This window comes from Vitis riparia, chromosome 2 (genome assembly GCF_004353265.1).
Source record: "Vitis riparia cultivar Riparia Gloire de Montpellier isolate 1030 chromosome 2, EGFV_Vit.rip_1.0, whole genome shotgun sequence".
Taxonomy (NCBI): domain Eukaryota; kingdom Viridiplantae; phylum Streptophyta; class Magnoliopsida; order Vitales; family Vitaceae; genus Vitis; species Vitis riparia.
The window spans coordinates 19,551,183-19,569,069 of NC_048432.1; the positions used below are offsets into that span (position 1 = coordinate 19,551,183).

Consider the following 17,887-nt stretch of genomic DNA (forward strand, 5'->3'; position numbering starts at 1 on the left):
ACTTCACTTACAATTACGATAAATGTTTTAGCGCATATTTGATAACATTTGTTTATTTAGAACTTAAAATTGTTTTATGATTTAGAGAACATGTTCGTGAAGTTTTTAATCTAAGATAATCTTTGCTGGACTTAGGATTTGTTTTGAAAATATATTTTTTTAAACAATTTTGAAATGATATTTTATAGAGTTTTCCAAATTGAAAAAATGAAAAATACTTCAAAACTCTTTACATGTTTTATAACCGTTTTTCATATTTAAATTCCATTTTTATATCTAATTTCTAAATTTTTATCCTCCAAAATAGAAAAGTGCTTTGAGAAATGGTTCCTAACATACATTAACCCAAACTCAAATAGGTTTACACAAAGGAATAATAATAATAATAATAATAATAATAATAATAATAATAATAATAATAATAATACAAATAATGTTTAATCCTAAGTTGTTTCAAATCTAATTTCTGAAAAATATTTGACAATTAATAAATCTGTGAGCACCTTCAAATCTCTATAACATCTGGTGGTAATTATTATAATTTTATATAAAATTACATGATATCTCATCGTATCTTTCACACATAAACAAACATTTTTTTTCCTTCTAAACTCATCATTTTTCTTTAACAGGGATAGAGACTTTGACTCACCCATAACCAAACATAACCCAATCTATCAGAACTGTCCACGGGGAGTGGGACCCATATGCATTCAACAGCCCAGATTCACCCACGCCATCTAGCAAATATAAAGCAACTCCGAGTCAACCCCCCACACCCACACCCAAATCTCTGTTCTAGGGTTTCTCTCTTCGACTCTAACCCAGAGGTAAGCATTTATAAATCTCGCGATTTCTCTTCAAATTTCAGTAGTAAATAGGTACTAGATTCTTACAAATTCAAAATTTGACCTAGATCTACGCAATAATCTCATTCTCTTTTGTGGATTTTTGAGATTTTTTTTTTCCTTTTCCCCAAAGATTGTTTTTTTTTTTTTTCTCTCTTTTTTCCGCGATTCTTTGAGATTACTTATGTTTAAAGTTCAAACCCAGTTGCTGTATGGACTTATAGATATATGCATGCCTATGTATAAATGTAATGATTTGTAATGTTGAAGGTATTCTGATGTATTCGTACCGTGTGTTTTTGTTAGATGCCTTATTCAAGGGAAGGAAGGTGAGCTTTTGAATTGGAAATTTTCTTATGATTTTGTGTATTCTTTTCATCTAATTATGGACTACTTAGAGTGGTGCTTGTGCTCCTAACCTAGATCTGTTTCACCTGCCAACTCGGGTTCACCCATTCGGGGGCGACGATCAAGGTCAAGGTCGAGGTCAAGGTCATTGTCGAGGTCTAGGAGGAGTCGCTCGAGGTATATATTGATTGTGTATGCCAAATTTTTTAACCTTCTGTTTGAGTGAAAATGTCTATTTGTGTATGTGAATGTATAACTAGTTTGCGGTTGTTTTGTTTTATTGCATTAGGAGCCGCGACTCGGTAGATGCTGTTAACCCGGGAAATAACTTGTATGTGACGGGTTTGTCAACAAGAGTTAATGCCAGTGATCTTGAGAAGTATTTTAACAGTGAAGGGAAGGTATATGCCTTCTCAATGTTGTTTTTAGATGTGTGTAGCAAATGAATTTGCCATTACTTTATATTGATCAAGGTTTGATGAGCCATTGATATTATTTGGGAATTACTAGGATCAGGCTTGGTATAGTGGCTAAGTGAGTACCAAGGCTTCTGTTGATTGATATGTTTATGCTTCATTGGTAAATATTTGGATGGTGACTCATCATTGTTACACTCAAAATGTATTGGATTGTTCTTTTGCTCTTATCATACACTATGATTTCAGAAAATTATAGGACATTTAGGCTCTCAGAAAGAAAAAGTGGATGGGAAGGAAAAGGCTAAAAAACAATTGAAAATTGAAGACTCAGGTTACTTTCAGCATATTCTTTCCTATCTTTTTCTCTCATCTGTTCCTTATCTGATCCAAACAGGATCTTAAGCTACCAGAGAAATACCTTGGATTAGATTAGTGGGCTACTTCTAGTGTTGATTCTGTCCATGCTTAAAAATAAGTGATTTTTTTATTTTTTGATCATTTTTGAGTATTTGTAAGAAATTGATTCTAAAAATCTCATGGCAATTTGTTGGTTTAGGTTGTTGAGTGCCATCTGGTAACAGATCCTCGCACCAGAGAATCCCGTGGATTTGGTTTTGTCACTATGGAGACTGTTGAGGATGCAGACCGCTGTATTAAATATCTTAATCGTTCTGTGCTTGAAGGTCGCCTCATCACTGTGGAAAAGGTACAAGCTTCCGTGACAGGGTTCAATTAGTTATTGTTTTTGAAGAGTCATAGGACTCTGTTATTTATGTGTAACAACATTTTTCTTTCCTTTTTTTTCCCTTTCATTTTTAAAGTTCTGCTCATTTTCAGAAATGTTGCCTGATAAACTTTGGCAGCAGGTCTGGTCTGTGTAGCTCCGTCGAATTCACAATCTAAGCACTAAACAGTCGAACCTACCCCTTCACGATATGAGCTGTGCATCGACATTCCAAACACATCAATTCAATTCGACTATTTCCCAGAGGGCTGTATTCCCTTTATTCACAGCATGAGCTCTGCATCGACATTTCACACATATCAATTCAATTCGACTATTTTTGCAGAGGGCTGTATTCCCTTTATTCACTGCATGAGCTCTGCATCGACATCCCAAACTCATCGATTCAAATTCGACTATTTTGCAGAGGGTTGTATGCCCTTTATGCCCTTTATTCTTTTTCTTAGTTAGTAACAGTACCTGACATGGTTGTTTTTTCTTTCCATTTTATGTTTTGGAGAACCCTATAGACACAGTGAACAACTTGTTTCGTTGCTTCTTTTTTTCCTTCTTTTATATTCTGCTTGTTACACAGAATGTGGATCTCATATTCTGTTAAGAAAATTAGGTAAATTAAGGGTCAGAAAAAAAAAAAAAACAATTAGCCTCCAATATGATAGGTTATATATGCCAAATTGCAAGTTTTGTGCATCCTCCTTTTTTCTTTTCTTTTTCGAGTGATATCATCATCCAGGTGCAATATCCAGTTATTTTCTTGAAACTTCCTTGAAGCTGTGTGCAGGGGACCACCATGATCTTTGTTTTTGCTAAATTGGGTTTTGTCTAAATGCCAGGATGTTATGTTGCATTTTGTGTCTATGCAGGCAAAACGAAGGCGTGGGAGGACCCCAACCCCAGGAAGGTATCATGGGCTGAGGGAGAGGCGAGGTAATTGTACAAGAATTACTTATGCATGTATGTAGGAATTATATTTAATGTACTGAGCTCATTTAAACTTAAGCTGGCCTGGAAGTCAACTGTCCATGGAAAGAAACCTCAGGCCAGTGCTGGGTTGCTTTTGAAATCTTTTGATTCTCCTTTTGTGATCAAGACTGGTATGGTTGGTCTTAAACACACATTCACTTTCAGATGATGGAAGATACATGCTGGCTTAAACTTCATGTCTCTCTTCAAATATATTAGCATTTGCTTACATTTTTGTACAAAAACGTGGGGATACTTCTGATAACTTGGACCCAATTGCAGCTTTATTTAGTTCTAGCTGGATGAGTGAGCTTCTCTAAACTGTGTTGTATTTCTCAAAGTTGAGGCATTTGCACTCAATCATGAGTGCAAGGCCAAGTTTTAGTCTTGTTAAATATCATAGGCATGCTAGTACGCCTTCCCAAGTAATGAGCAAGTCATGTTTAATTACCTTTGTTTCTTTTTTGGTAGGAAAAATTTTCCAGTTTGGAACAGTGATAAAGTCGTTATTATATTATGTGTGGAACGCCCAGGAAATGATGTGTATCAGTATCAGTTTCTTACATTTTTTGGGACAATATGCAGGACGAGGTGGCCGCAGAAGGTCTCGGAGCTACTCCCCTCGCCGCTGGCAAGATAGAGACTCTTATGCAAGAGACAGGCGTGGAAGATCTCGCTCCCCATATGGCAGAAGGTCCGATGACTACTCCGACTCCAATAGGAGGCGCAGGGAGCGTTCATTGTCAGGGGCAGGCAGGGACTACCCTTGAATCAATCAAAATCCGGCCCCAAGTTCTATTTTCTTTTGATTTGCCCCTTTTGATCAACTCTTGTGCGAATCTTTTTTCCCCAAGTCTGGAGTTACAGTTACTGTTTCCATTGCGCATTGTATCTTAATGCATTTCATTATCATATAACTCCATTGGATGCTTTCCAGGCCTCTGGTTTTTGCGTCAAATTCTTATTAGAGGAAAAAAAACAAAAACCCAAATTTAGAAACTCTAGGTTTGAATCTAGATGAAGTTGCAGGGGAGAAATTAGGTCTACCCACCACCCAGGAATATGAAAGTTTATAATTTTGTTGGTATTCAGGTGATGTCCCAAAACCAGAAGAGGAAGAGGCCAAACTGTCCTTCCAAGGTGAATTCAAAATTATGAAGACCAATTCAAACGCCTTGTGATTTGGACCAAACAGAAAATAGAAAGAAAATAAGGAAAATGGGAAAGAATAAATGAGACCATGTGGGGGTGGGCCCCCCATGCTTTGAACCGGAAAATCTGAAAGCGGGATTTGTTTTATTTTATTTTATTTTTGGGATTTCAAAGTGCGTTCCAGCTGCAGGGAGCGGACTCCAAATCAAATTTCAACTTTATTCAATTTTTCCTTTTTTTTTTTCTTAAAAAAAAAAAAATCAACTGCGGTTTTTTGGGTTGACGTCTTTTGGGGAGGTGGTACAGTACAATACTGACTTGCCTGGATAAGATCCGACAGCTGGTTCTGTGACACGTGTACGTCATTCGCTTCCCCCTCTTTTCTAAGTTACCGGTCATCCCACGCTCCTCTCTTCTATTCTATCGGCTTCGCTTGGCTCCCTTTCTGTCTGACCTCCATACTTTTCTAATGACGCAAATGCCCACCTTGGCGAGTCCCTCGCTCCCTTCCAACTTGGTAAAATAAAATCATTGTTTTTGAGACGGGTGCATTCATTGACTTTTTATTGTAGTATATTTACAAAAGTTCTAAATTTATAATTTTTTTGGAGCTTGTAGAAGAAATTCTAAAATTGAAAACGCATTTAGATTAAGATCTTACAACAATTAATTTTATTAAGAAGGTGAATGGAAAGATTCTATCACATTTGTATCCTGTAATTATTATTAAATTATTAAATTAATAAGTTATTCGTTATAAAGTGTAAGATAATTTATTTGTTTAAACTCAATTCCAAATAAATAAAATAAAAATATATTAAATATATTACCGATGCCATATTTAATTAAGGAATAATAAATTCATAATTCCTTCTCGTGGTTTTTTTAACTTTGTAAAAGGATAACAAAATTATAGTTTATATAAATCAAAATAAAAATATTTACATATACCTCTTATTAAATTTAAAACAGAAATAAAATTCAACCTAAATAAAATCATAAAAAGTAAAAAAAAAAAAAAAATGAAACACTCTAAAAATATGTTTGATAAATTAACTTAATGACTCAAAGTAATTTAATAACTTAAATTATTAAGTAAATCAAGAATAGTTCGATGTAACTTAAAATTAAAAATGATTTTAAGTATTAAATTAAAATAATTAATTTATTATTAATCATAATTTTTTTATCTTATTTACCCACATCTAATGAGAATATATTTAATAACCATAACTCCACAATTATGATTTATTTTTTATAGTAAAAATTTTAAAATTATTTTATAAATTTATAATATTTTAAGTATAAATATTTAATAAATAAATTTATGAAGTAAGATTAATGAAAATAAATACTAACATTACAAGTGAAAATGACACTTTAATAACTTAAAATAAATTTTTTAAGTATAGTTTTACCAAACAACCTAAACACTTAAAATAAAAATGAGTAATAAATTTTAAGTTAACGAATAATTTAATTTAATTAAACTTAAATCATTAAATAATAAAAAATAAGTTTTATCAAACACCTATAAGATATCATTTTTTTTCCTTTTTTGTTAGGACTATAAATAAAAAAAAAAACCCATTTCTTTTTATTATATCAAGCTCCACTTGGATATAAAATTTTGAATATTTGAATAGCTTCATCCCATGTTTTTCCATTACCCATCGAAAAATACTAAGTATAGAGATAATTAAAATTAAACGTTTATAAAATTATAATATCCTAGGAGATTTTTATTTTGACAAATCCACTTTTATTAAAAAAATAAATAAAAACTAAAAAACTAACGAGGCAAACTTGTAAATTTGAATGTGTAAATTAAGAGCGGGAGAGGACTAAAGGGCAGCGAAGCCAAGTGAAAAAGGTGTAAACGGCTAGAAAGCCGGTGACAAAGGCGTGAGCGTACGGACAGCGGAAGAGGGCCAAGTCGTTTGCATGGCAGTTGGTAAGCATTAAAGTTGGGGCTGTTTCCTGCTTTCCCCCTCCTCTGCTTCTCCTCACTCCCATTTTCCTCTCTCACTTCCCCTCATTCCTCCATTTTTTCCTACCAGATCCGCTGTTTTTCGCCCCTGAATTCGAGTTTTCGACCCTGAAAACCCCTGGTTTAGTGCTCTTGACGACCTAAACCCGTCACATTTCCGGTGTTTGGGTTAAAGGTATAGTGGTGTTGCTGTGATTTGGGTTTCAAGTCTTTGTGGGTTGGGTGGGATTCGTGGGCTTCTACTTGATTTTATTTTTGTGTTTTTGATCTAATTGGGTTGCTGGGAAAATGTGGGGAATGAGGAGGAATCGGAATTTTGGGTGATTTGATTTTCTCTGAATTGAGCCATTTGCAGCTGTACTGTGGAGAAACGAAAACCCCCAAATTCTATTTCTCTTATTTTCCTCTGGTTTCTCAGCAACCAAACGGGTTTTAGTGAAATTGGGACGATTTTGAGGCTCATGTAATTGAACTTGGTTACTTCAAAAAATTTCAACCGAGTTATTGCAAAAATTGGGGCAATAGTGGAAGTTTCGAATTGGAATTGAAATGGGAGATTGAAGCCCTCTTTTTGTGGTTTCATTTGATGTCTAATTTGGTGGAAATTTCAGTAAATTGGTTGAAGAAAAGAGTTCTATTAGAGTGTATTTGAGTTCAATTACAAGGAGCTTTGATGAGTTGAAGATCTTAAAAAAGAAATTGAGAGTTAATTGATATCGAGTTCTGTTTTTTCAGGTACACTATGGTGTCACTATAACTCCGAAAAGAGGTTTAATGATGGCCATCGTTTTGGAATGAACTCATTTATTGTCGTCGATCCAAGTCCGTGAATGTGAGATTGAAGATTCCACTTTCTTCAAGCTTCTTTGCATTGGACATATTCGGAGATATTCCGGGTCAGAGTTCAATGTTCACTCTCTTTCACTTCAACTCTGTGTTTCTTGGTTGTAGGCTCTGAATTTCTTAATAATTTATCCTTAGTTTTTTCTATTTCAGGGATTTCAGTTGGAGGGCGTTTCAGAAAACCTGGTTTGCCTTGCAACTCGATATGAAGATAAGTTAAGATTAAAGTAATATGAGAAAAAACCATTCGAAAAGGAAGGTTCTGTTTACTGGGATTATGGGTTTTTGTTTAGCAATTCAACTAATTATGGGGTTTTGCAACATTTAGAGGTTCTGGGTATTGGATTTTGGAGGTCAATTTTTTTGTGGATTTGTTTAATTACTGCTTCTTACTTTAAATTGGGAGGGATAAGTTTAGGGTTGCACAATGCTGGAGCCAGAGCTTTGTTCTGCTCGGGTTCTATCGCCTTTTCGCGAGGAAAGTGGTGATGAAGAGCTCTCTGTTCTACCTAGGCACACCAAGGTCATTGTTACTGGTAACAACAGAACAAAGTCTGTTTTGGTGGGCTTGCAAGGTGTTGTGAAGAAGGCTGTGGGCCTCGGTGGTTGGCATTGGCTGGTATTTTCCCTGATTCCTTTCCCACTTTGTTTTTTAATCCCATGTTCAGTCATCACAGAATTGGTATCGTTTTGATTTATTGATTCTATACGCTACTTTAATACTTAAAATTTTGTAATGATGAAGAACCACATAATGCTAAACTTCAGTTTCCCGGAAGTTTCTGAGGTGGAACCCCTCTAGATTCCTGGAGTATTATAAGCTAATATTCAAAATAGAAGAGTCTGTCTCAACTCAAATTTTATTTCAATTTATTTTGTATTTATCTGTGGAAGCTGTTCTATTCCTTGGTTTCTTCAGTCTGTTTGACTTTTACCATTTAGTTTGTGGTCCTGAATTGTTGCAAAGCTTACGTCTTTAGTTGTTCAAGTGATACAATTAAAACAAAATTGGAAAAAATAAATGTAGGGATTTTATTTATTTATTTTTGTGTCGTATAAGGGACCTGAAATTGGAATGTGCTTGTTTCCCGATAGGAGGGTGACAGTACCTTGAACCGTTTGTGTTGAACTATGATCTAGAGTGATCTGTAATTTTTTAGGGCTGAATTATGGTTGTTATGATACCCTAAGAAATCGGTGGCGCAATATTATATCTAGAAGTTTAAAACCGTATTATATCTTGACTTTTCGAAGTCTTGTTTTGGAAGGCTTCTATTTAACCCTATATAAATTGGTAAACTAACCCTACAGAAAGAATTTTATTGTGGAGCGAATAGAGCCCGGATGAAGTAGCATTCCTTTTCTTCTGGAGATTATTATTAAATAGCAATGGATGTATTAATTTCTTCAACTCTCTGTTTTGTGCTTCAATTAATTGATTTTCATCTATTAATTTCTTTGATGCATTATTGAGATTATTTTTGTTTTTGACATACAAGGTTTTGAAGAATGGGGTTGAAGTTAAGTTGCAAAGGAACGCTCTGAGCGTGCTGGAACCCCCGACAGGGAATGAAGAAGATGATGATCATGACTTTGATAACTCTAGCAGTAGTTCCGACATTGGTGAGAAGGACAACGATTTCTGTGAGTTCTAGTGTTAAACCCTAATTCTCAAGAGGTTGCAAGGATGCTAATGCAATTATTTTAATGTTGTTACTGTTTCTTGTTTGGCAGCCAGCAGCATTGAGTTCCACAAATTGAGCAAGCCAAGAGCCCGACATACAAGGCCCTGGGCACCATCTGCATCAGTGAAATTGACCAACCGCAATAGCCACCGCGAAGTCCAATCTGGCATTGATGCGCCTCAACCAGTAGGAAACTCAGACCAAGATTAATGATTCCTCAAAATTTAAATTCTGCATTTTATTTATTTGTGGGGTCTTGTTTATTTGGATGATCAGATTGTGAACTTGGCAAAACTAGGAACTGATTCATTGTGGAGATATTGCAAAAAATTCAACCTTGTGGGTACCACCAAATTTGGAATTTCAGCAAATTGTTCTTTCATTGAACTTATTTTACATTGGATTTAATTTAATTAATCTAATAGTAGTTTACAATTTGAAACTGCAGGGGAATCTTAACTCTAATTCATCCAGGGAACAAATGCTTAAGGCCGTGCAGCAGCACTTCACAGCACAGGTCTGTGACTGATACATACACAGCCTCTTAAAATCACTTTGATTATCGTTCTTATTGGTTTGTTTTATAATTTTGATACAACAGCAAGTGGAGGAGGTACCTGTGATCATGGGGTTCATCCGCGCAGCCAAGAGACTGAAGACAAGTGGAGGAAGTAGCCGTGATCATGGAGTTCATCCGCACAGCCAAGAGACTGAAGACAGCTAACTCATAGAGGAAACAGAGTGAGAGAACTGAACCCTAGAAGTTGAATGCTTGTAAAATTATATGCATATGCAGTAGTTTAGCTTAGCTTAGCTAGTTTCCTAACCTTTAGATGAGCTCTAATCACAAAAACTTGTCCTAACCCTTTAACACATACTATAAAACCCCTTGCTTTGCTAATTCAGTAGAAGGCATTAGTCCTTTTGGGTTGAATTGAATAAGTTAAGAGTATGATTTGTGGATATTGTGGAGATGTTTTGGGAAAAAGGGGTGGTGGACCCACAAGTAGGATTGATTTATGAAGTGAAATGGCCCCAGATGAGGGTGTCGTGTTGGGTAGAGGAAGCAGAGGAAGCCAGACTGGCATTTGGTGTCACGAGGGATGGGTAAAGAATGGTGGGGTCATGAGTCTGAACTCTGAAGACTAGTGTACCCGCTTCACCAATCACATTCCCTTTCTCTTCTTTTGTGTTTCCCATGGTGGTGGTGGGGGCTGTTATTGATATTTCAGACTCACGGACACCATTTCTTTTCCTTTCCTTTCCTTGGCATGGTTGTGGTTGTCATTCCTGCCCCTGTCCCCACCTCAAACCTCAAAGGGGATTTCTTTGCGATCCTTCGTTTCACGCCAATATAGATACTATTTCCTCCCATGTTTGCTTTTGAATCTTCTTTGAAATGTACATAGATATGCAAATGATCGTTTTCATGAACTATTGGATTAAATTTGTTTGGGTTTTTTTCAATTGAGAAAAAAAAAAAAAAAATCCTGAAATTCGATTTAGAAACTATTTGAAAAGTCAAAGACAACAGTTTTGGCCACAGTATAAAAAGAAAAAAAAGGATTTGACTTGTTTTCCCTTATTCTCATATGAATTAGTGGTGAAATTTATAATATTGCATCCTTATTCATTGATCTTAATTTTGATCCCTATTGGATATCTTACATGTTTCTAAGAGAATATATGAGATGGATGGTGGATTTGAAAGTGATGGGAATATTCATGGTCCATGGATTCATGCCAGCAAGTTGCGCCATTAATTCTCACCTCCACCTCCATTATTTTACAAGCTCTTCAATTAAATATTATTTATTTATACATAGTCTGAAATTTTTATTTAAAGTTTTAAATTATTTTGGTAACATTTTAATCCAAATATACTTCTTTAATGTTTGAATAATTTTACTTATATAATTAGAAATGGTTGAATAATTATTGAGCATAAAAGAAGTGAATATTTTATCATCATACATTTTATAATAAAATTAATCAAAATAATAAGATGAAGATTTTGTTTGGCAATGGTTTTAGGAAATTTTTTTAATCCTTCAAGATAAATTTTTTTAATTTTTAAGTATTAGAAAAGGTATAAAAGCTTCTAATGTATTAAAAGGTAGGAAACGTTTTGTCTCATTGCATAATTTTTAAAAAGCTTAACATAAAGTTGTATTCATTAAAATTAAATTATTAAATATATTAAGAGCAAGATTTAGAGCGATTTTAAAAATATGTTGCACTGTAGCATTTATGTAAAAGGCATTTTATAAATTAAAAATCCCTTTTTTAAAGAAATTGTTAGTATATGAAAAGGCTTTTAATATCTATAAGTATGGATATATATTTTTCACATGCATGATGCCAATAATTGGTATAAGAACATCATGTTATAAGTATGCTTAGATTTTTGTTTGGGGTGTACTAACCTTTTTTTTTTTGAAGCTTTGATATTATCCTATGGCCAAAGGATGCATGTATGTTATTTATTTATTTATTTTATTATATGTGATGATTGAACGAAATAATAATTTTGTTTTTTCATAGATTTGGTTGTAAACTCCATTAAAGGAACTTAGATTTTCAAGATTTTTTTTTGGTAAAGTTTTGATATTTTCTACATATTAAGATTTAAGCTCCATTATAAGAGCATAGGATTTAGTTTTATAATGTAAAGTTAAGTTTTTATCATCTATGGAGAGCTATAAGAAAATAATTCCTCAATGATATAAATAAAGATTTAACCTTTATTGGAGCATCATTTATAGAGTATCAAAGAGATTAATGATGGCGAAAAAGGGTTGAATCTTTCCTTCAAATTTATACAAAAAAGAAGGAAAAAAGGGAAAGAAGAATTTTTGAAAGTTTTTTTTTTTCCTAAAGATCCATGACAGCAAAGTGATGTTAACTTTGACTCAAAATTGGAAATGTCTCGAGTATAATTTTGAAGTTTAAAAAGTTAAGAATCCAATACTTCAAATGGAGACTTTTTGAAGCAAGACTACACAATGGACATGTTTAGAGATTGAGTATAGGCTAAATTCTTTTTGTTATTTGAACTCAACTTTGGGCCATTTATTGGGCTCAATTTTGTGGCGGAAATCTAGTGCCTTACAAATTGAAGTTTTATTCAGAATTAGAATGTTGCTAAGAATTTTTTTTTTTAAACAAAAAAAAATTGTGAGAAAATCTAGTTTCTTTTTCTATAAAATCCTTTGGTGATATGACTTTCAAGGACTTAATTTTCAAGATTCTCTTATTTTAAAATCTTTATAAAATTAGATATTTTTTTTATAAGCACCCTATTCCAATTTGTAGAATTGAAAATTCTTATAATTGGTAACTTGTATTAAGGTTACCAGAATTATTTAAACCAGCGAATCCAACTTGAAAATTAGATTTGTTTTTTACTTAATTTTGAAATAGTGTAGATTAAAGTTTCCCTTTTTAAAGTGTTTCTATTTCTTTTTCTTTTTCTTTTTTTTTTTCAGAATATTTCGTGTAATAATTAAAAATATAAAAAACATTTCTAAAATTGTTGTTATGTAAGTACACATTATTTGAAAAACTGTTTTTTATAATTGATTTCTTGAACAAAAACCTAAAAAAACAATGGAGAACTGTTGACCATTCTCAAAACTGTTTTTTTTCAAAATGATTTTCAAAAATCTTCACAAGTAGACCAGGGAACAAATTTTAGATACTAAATTGTTTGGGTTTATTCTAAGAAGCAAATCAAAGAGCTTTCTAGTGTGATTTAATATGTGTCCTCAGGCACCATACAGATTTTAAATTTTAACAGAGATGTATGCATGCATAAGCAGGGGAAAAGACCGTCTGCTTCAGTTCCAACAGAAAACAAATAATTGAAACATGTAAGACCCAGTAGATTAATTTACACATCAGCCACGGAAAACAAAGGGCAGAAGGGTGAGGACTTTTTCCAGATTAGAGCTTCCTGCTGCCAGGACTTTGGGTTTTCATTGTCAGAAGTTGAATATCATGTACAGACACCGAGATGATTCAAAGGGCATGCATGCATATGCATATGGAGCTACTAAGGATCAGCCTGGCCAGCAACTGCCTCATCGCTGGATTCATAATCATCTTCGCTCAGCTCTTCATCACTGGATTTCTCTTCTGGAGCAGCCCCAATGTTTTCTGGCTTGGCATACTTCTCACAGTACTCTGGAGTGCAGAAAACAATGAGCAAAGATTGAGAAATAACAAATACATAACATAAAATAGAGAAAAGCCCTTCTGAGTTTCTTCATCTAACCTATTCTAAATTTTGGTGTTGTGCATGGATAAACCTTCTTTAAAATGTGTATGGAGTATAGGAAAATTGCCAGGCTTGATAGGAGGATGAATGAAATTGTTATATGCTACAGCAAGGGCAAGTTCTCTTTGTTCAGGAAGACTGTAGCACGACCAGTCTAGGTAGTGCTTCAAGATTGAACAAGCCTCAACAAAGACAATGTAATAGATGAAGGTAGAGAGTTTTCATGTTCAATGCTGGCCAGGGGTGCCAGTTCTGGTTAGGATGGATCCTAAAGGTTTTATTTATATTTATTGATGATTGAATTCTTCATTTATATTTTCAAATGGAACTTCTTGAAGGAGGCAGCAAGGAACTTGATCACTTTAAAACTGAAATTAAAAGATAGCTATTTCACATGTTAGCCAAATATTTCCTTACCAAAAAAATTCTCTCAGAAATTGAAGAGGTGTTTCATGGTAACTTCCTTAAAAGAAGCAACAATGAGTTCTATCACTAACACTGAAAATTTAGTACATAATCTATTTCATACAGCAACCAAATATTTCATTTCTAAATAAGTTTTGCAATTCAATTAACACTTTTCCCAATTTAACACATACACAAAACCTCTTTGCCTAGTTTAACAAAAGGCAAGTGGTCCCAACTCGGTCATGACCTCAAATTGGATAAAGTTATTCAAGGGTCTATGTTATGCATGGATATGAACTTCAAGTTTGATCAAGACAGAAAGGAGCTTACACTTTGGAAGCACTTAAAAAGGTCTCTTTATGTGGAAAGGCCAAGAAAAGTTGAATTGCAGTTTCTGGAAATCAGAGCACCATCTTGCTTTCAAGGTTTTCCAGTTTTAGGCAACAGGGTGTTGTTTTCCATGAGTAGTAAGAGGACATCACAAGTGAAAGAAATTTCAAAATCTAATGGTTTTTATATCAAAGATTGATTAGCTCAAGTACTGATCATTCTAGTTATAAACAACTAGATTCTATTTTGAAACCCATTCATACACTGATTACTCGAAACTTTTAATTTCTATTCTCATGAAGGCAGGTGCTTTTGCAGTACTCAAACCATGGAGACCAAACCAACAACCAGAGAAAACAATGTAAGAAGGGCTAAAAGACTTCTAAAGATATCAGCCACTATCATGTGCTTTAGGCACCGATTTCTTACCTCTAGGGCTCAAACACATCCAGTTGGTTAGATGATAAAGTTTCAACATGTGGGAAATTAGTACTCCCCCCAACTTGTTGAATTGTCTCATGGCTTGACCGAACAGGGACAATATTGGATGGACATCTTACCTATCAAAAAAACAAAAAAAAAAATATATATTGGATGGACATCTTTCAATAGATCAAGAAATGGCAACCCTTCATCACATTTCAGGCCAAACATGACAAAGCATCACCTTCTTCCTTCATATACAACACTGCATGAGTGAAATTCTGAGTGATGAAGCTTCATAGACTCAGCAAGATGCTCTGCTTATACAAACTACCAGGCCACTAAAGATTTCTTACAGAAATGAATTTCTGAGGTGGGGAGGTTCAGTGTGTGGGGGTCTACATAGGAAATAAGGACACAGAAGGGAAATCACCTAAGAAAACAACAGAAAAGAAAGGAACACCTCCTAGGGGCAGAAACTACACAATATGATATAAAATCAAGATGGCATAGAGAAACAAAGACACTGTTGATAAAATTCACAAAAGAAAACCTCTAGTCTACCAACAAGAGATCCACAAAAATAATGAAGAGGGGGAGGGGAGGGGGCTGTCGGGGCGTTGTTCTTTTTTTCTTTTAAGAAATGCAAGTATGTGCTAAGGATGCTCAAGAATGGGCATTCATTGAACTAACAAATAAATATTTATTTGCATAACTTGCCCTGTTTGAAAGTTGAAAGCAACAAAGGATATAGGAATGGTTTCATTTGCCTGTTCTTGAAAGCCACATTAGAAATACACAATTTTGTCAAACATAACTACCTGTGAACTCAAAAGCATGTGGGAGGAGTATGACATCTTGACACTGGATTGTTTCAATGATTGAAATCATTATTCTATGGTGAAAATTGCACTATTACCAACAAAGCTGGTACTAGATGAAAATGGAACATGATCCTTTCAAAACAAAAAAATTCAAGATTCTTTCAAATCAGAAGGTGGTAATGAAAGATTAGGATTTCTAACTCAAAACAGTCAGTGACATATTATGTATATGGAGATAGACATAAACAACCAAAAAGTTATGATGCAGAGTGAATAAATGTTAGTTAGAGGCAGAAATGGAAGTGAAAGAGGAAAATTAGGACCAGCCAATTAATGTGCATCTCATTAGAACTGGATCAAGCTACTGAAAAGATATATTAGAGAAGCTAAAATCTTTAGCAGCTGAGCCTGGACTAAAGAGTTTTTTGGCCACTGGATCTAGGTCAGGATAACTGAAAGTACAAAATTCTCTAAGAAGATTGAATGCAACGGCCTTTCCAGAAATTGTTAAACAAGCATGCAGAAAACAGGTAAAGGGTTGTGTCCCGAATAAAAACAAATGAGTTGTCCCTAACATCCTGGGTTAATGACCTTAACTAATTTCCTTTATTGAATGAAGTACCACTTGAAGATTCACCATTATTTGATCTTGCCACCTTAAGAGTAAACATATGTACTATGGGGACTAGAAGCTTGAGAAGGACTGCTACCTTTCACTCTTTGTTCATAAGCAGGCCGATCTCGCATCATCAGGGCTGCAGCCTCTCCATTCAATGGATCTGATGGGTTGGGGTAGAGAAGAAGTTGAGGAAGAAACACTTCAAACACATTTACCAAATCTGTTAATAAATAAAAAAGAAAGATATCAACTTCTTAAGCAGACAACTGATAAAACAAGGAAGAATCTATGAGCAAAAGGAACATGATTTTGAAGTTAGTAGAAGCCACGGAAAAAGAAATATTGTAGGACATTATCTTACCAAACATTGGGCTCCAAGTCTGATTGATGACATCTAAACAAACTGAACCAGACCTGAAACTCAAAGACCCACAAGATTGTCATATTTGAGAAAACCATTTCTTCATTATGTTTGTCATATATAAGAAAAATGCAGCCCATGCAAGCTGAAGTACTAGGTTTTAAACATCCACTAACTCACATCTCATCAACATTTGGGTGGTAGATCTTGTTGACAAAACCAATAGATGGAGATTTATAAGGATAAGCATCTGGTAGCTCCACCCTTATCCTCCACACACCTCCATGGTAAGGACCTGCCACATTCATCAAACTGGAAAAACTCCCCTTTTGGTTTAAATACTCAAATAACCCACCAGCGATCTAGCAACAAAACTTCCATCCAGCAAATATGCAACTCAAATAAGCACAAAAAGTTGACAGAAATGAGCATATATTTACAAAAATCACATTCCTCTGTAGACAAAGAGTTATTTTTGGGCATAAATTAATGGTCTAAATTTTCAAATCAGAGAACTATAATTAGACCCCAAATCCAAATTATCTAATAGAACCAAAAATTGTTCAACCCAAAATTTGAGCAAGTATAATAGTACATGGAACCTATGTATATGGTTAGCAGCTATATCATATGGCACCAAATTAGAGGTAAATCCACAGCCAAGGCCATCCACATACGGTCAAGTAGCAAAGCAGTACCAAAGAATCAATACAAAACATCAAAAACCCACAAAACCAAACCCCATAAATACCTCGAATCTTCAATCACAAAGATACACATCCCCATCCTGATCAACCAAAAAGGCAAAATAACAAAAAATAAGGTATGGGTGTTGAAGATTTACTGTCACTGGGTCCATGGAAATCGACATAAAACTCTTGCATGCCATCATTCACCATCTCCACCTTATAATCACTCATCATCCTGGAACAAAACACAATGACAAAAAACCCAAATTAAATCCTTAAAAAAAACACACAAAAAAATCCCAACAAAAAAACTTACAGTTTCATCAAATCCATCTCTCTGCGTTTGCTTGGGGATGACATGATTCTATTTTTTTCCCTCTTCTTTCTGAGACTTTCAGTGTGAGGCCGAGTGAGATGACGCTAACGCGGTTCAGACAACACTGAGTGAATTGAGGAGATGATTTTGTACGTAAAATCCGAGTCTTCTCCAGTGAATAAGTCTACAGTGATTTCCAGTGACCTTTCTCGGTCCTTGCGGTGAATGCAAAATGTTTTTTTTTATCCGTCTTTGTCCAAATGTTTCATTTCTTTTGACCAGTGGAAAAATTCTTGTACCAATATTTTCTAAGAAAAATTCATGGAGGCAATTTTCTTTTTCCTTTTTTTTTTCAAAACATATTAATGGAAAATTTCTCTTTAATGTCATGTTATTTTATTTATTTACTTTCTGTATATACGTTTTAGGAATGAGGAAACATTTTTTGTTTTTGTTATCAAAATGTATTCTTAGATTTTGGAAGTTTTTGAAATTATGGAAAAACAAAGTATTTTAAGAATGGTGGGAAAAGGTGAAAGTACTTTCTAAAGGGCCACTTTTAATACAAAGTTGATTTTGCAAAATTAATGTGGTTTTCATGAAGTAATTATCATTTCCATTTTGATTTTTATAATTTATCTTTTT

General features: G+C 34.2%; 3 protein-coding genes across 7 annotated transcripts; 2 read left to right on the forward strand and 1 right to left on the reverse strand.

Annotated features, from left to right (window-relative positions):
• Nucleotides 1-692: 692 nt before the first annotated feature.
• On the forward strand, nucleotides 693-4,263 carry LOC117934057 (serine/arginine-rich splicing factor SR45a-like). The gene is made up of 7 exons (XM_034855655.1): nucleotides 693-830; nucleotides 1,155-1,177; nucleotides 1,272-1,373; nucleotides 1,486-1,597; nucleotides 2,172-2,321; nucleotides 3,224-3,287; nucleotides 3,909-4,263. Exons 1-7 carry the CDS (start codon nucleotides 708-710, stop codon nucleotides 4,091-4,093), a joined length of 759 nt encoding a protein of 252 aa, XP_034711546.1. The 5' UTR covers nucleotides 693-707; the 3' UTR covers nucleotides 4,094-4,263.
• Nucleotides 4,264-6,456: 2,193 nt separating this feature from the next.
• LOC117905423 lies at nucleotides 6,457-9,958 on the forward strand. 3 transcript variants are annotated; one of them, XM_034818361.1, is made up of 8 exons: nucleotides 6,457-6,640; nucleotides 7,201-7,361; nucleotides 7,462-7,927; nucleotides 8,808-8,931; nucleotides 9,043-9,179; nucleotides 9,270-9,332; nucleotides 9,442-9,510; nucleotides 9,595-9,958. In XM_034818361.1, the coding sequence occupies exons 3-8, from the start codon at nucleotides 7,736-7,738 to the stop codon at nucleotides 9,715-9,717; spliced, it is 708 nt and encodes a 235-aa protein (XP_034674252.1). In that variant the 5' UTR covers nucleotides 6,457-6,640; nucleotides 7,201-7,361; nucleotides 7,462-7,735; the 3' UTR covers nucleotides 9,718-9,958. The 3 variants fall into 3 exon arrangements, with proteins under 3 accessions (XP_034674252.1, XP_034674247.1, XP_034674240.1); XM_034818356.1 differs by having other exon boundaries at nucleotides 6,458-6,640; nucleotides 7,447-7,927; nucleotides 8,808-8,952; XM_034818349.1 differs by having other exon boundaries at nucleotides 6,458-6,640; nucleotides 8,808-8,952.
• A 2,762-nt stretch (nucleotides 9,959-12,720) lies between these two features.
• LOC117906594 (ubiquitin-conjugating enzyme E2 4-like) lies at nucleotides 12,721-17,460 on the reverse strand. Of its 3 annotated transcripts, XR_004649869.1 has the most exons (7): nucleotides 17,243-17,460; nucleotides 17,082-17,161; nucleotides 16,418-16,532; nucleotides 16,238-16,290; nucleotides 15,968-16,096; nucleotides 14,440-14,570; nucleotides 13,092-13,178 (listed from the first exon to the last, which is right to left on the reverse strand). XR_004649869.1 is itself a non-coding variant. In XM_034819701.1 (6 exons), exons 1-6 carry the CDS (start codon nucleotides 17,284-17,286, stop codon nucleotides 13,048-13,050), a joined length of 531 nt encoding a protein of 176 aa, XP_034675592.1. In that variant the 5' UTR covers nucleotides 17,287-17,459; the 3' UTR covers nucleotides 12,721-13,047. The 3 variants fall into 3 exon arrangements, 2 of the variants coding, with proteins under 2 accessions (XP_034675592.1, XP_034675585.1); XM_034819701.1 differs by lacking the exon at nucleotides 14,440-14,570 and having other exon boundaries at nucleotides 12,721-13,178; nucleotides 15,968-16,075; nucleotides 17,243-17,459; XM_034819694.1 differs by lacking the exon at nucleotides 14,440-14,570 and having other exon boundaries at nucleotides 12,721-13,178; nucleotides 17,243-17,456.
• Between the last annotated feature and the right edge of the window lie 427 nt (nucleotides 17,461-17,887).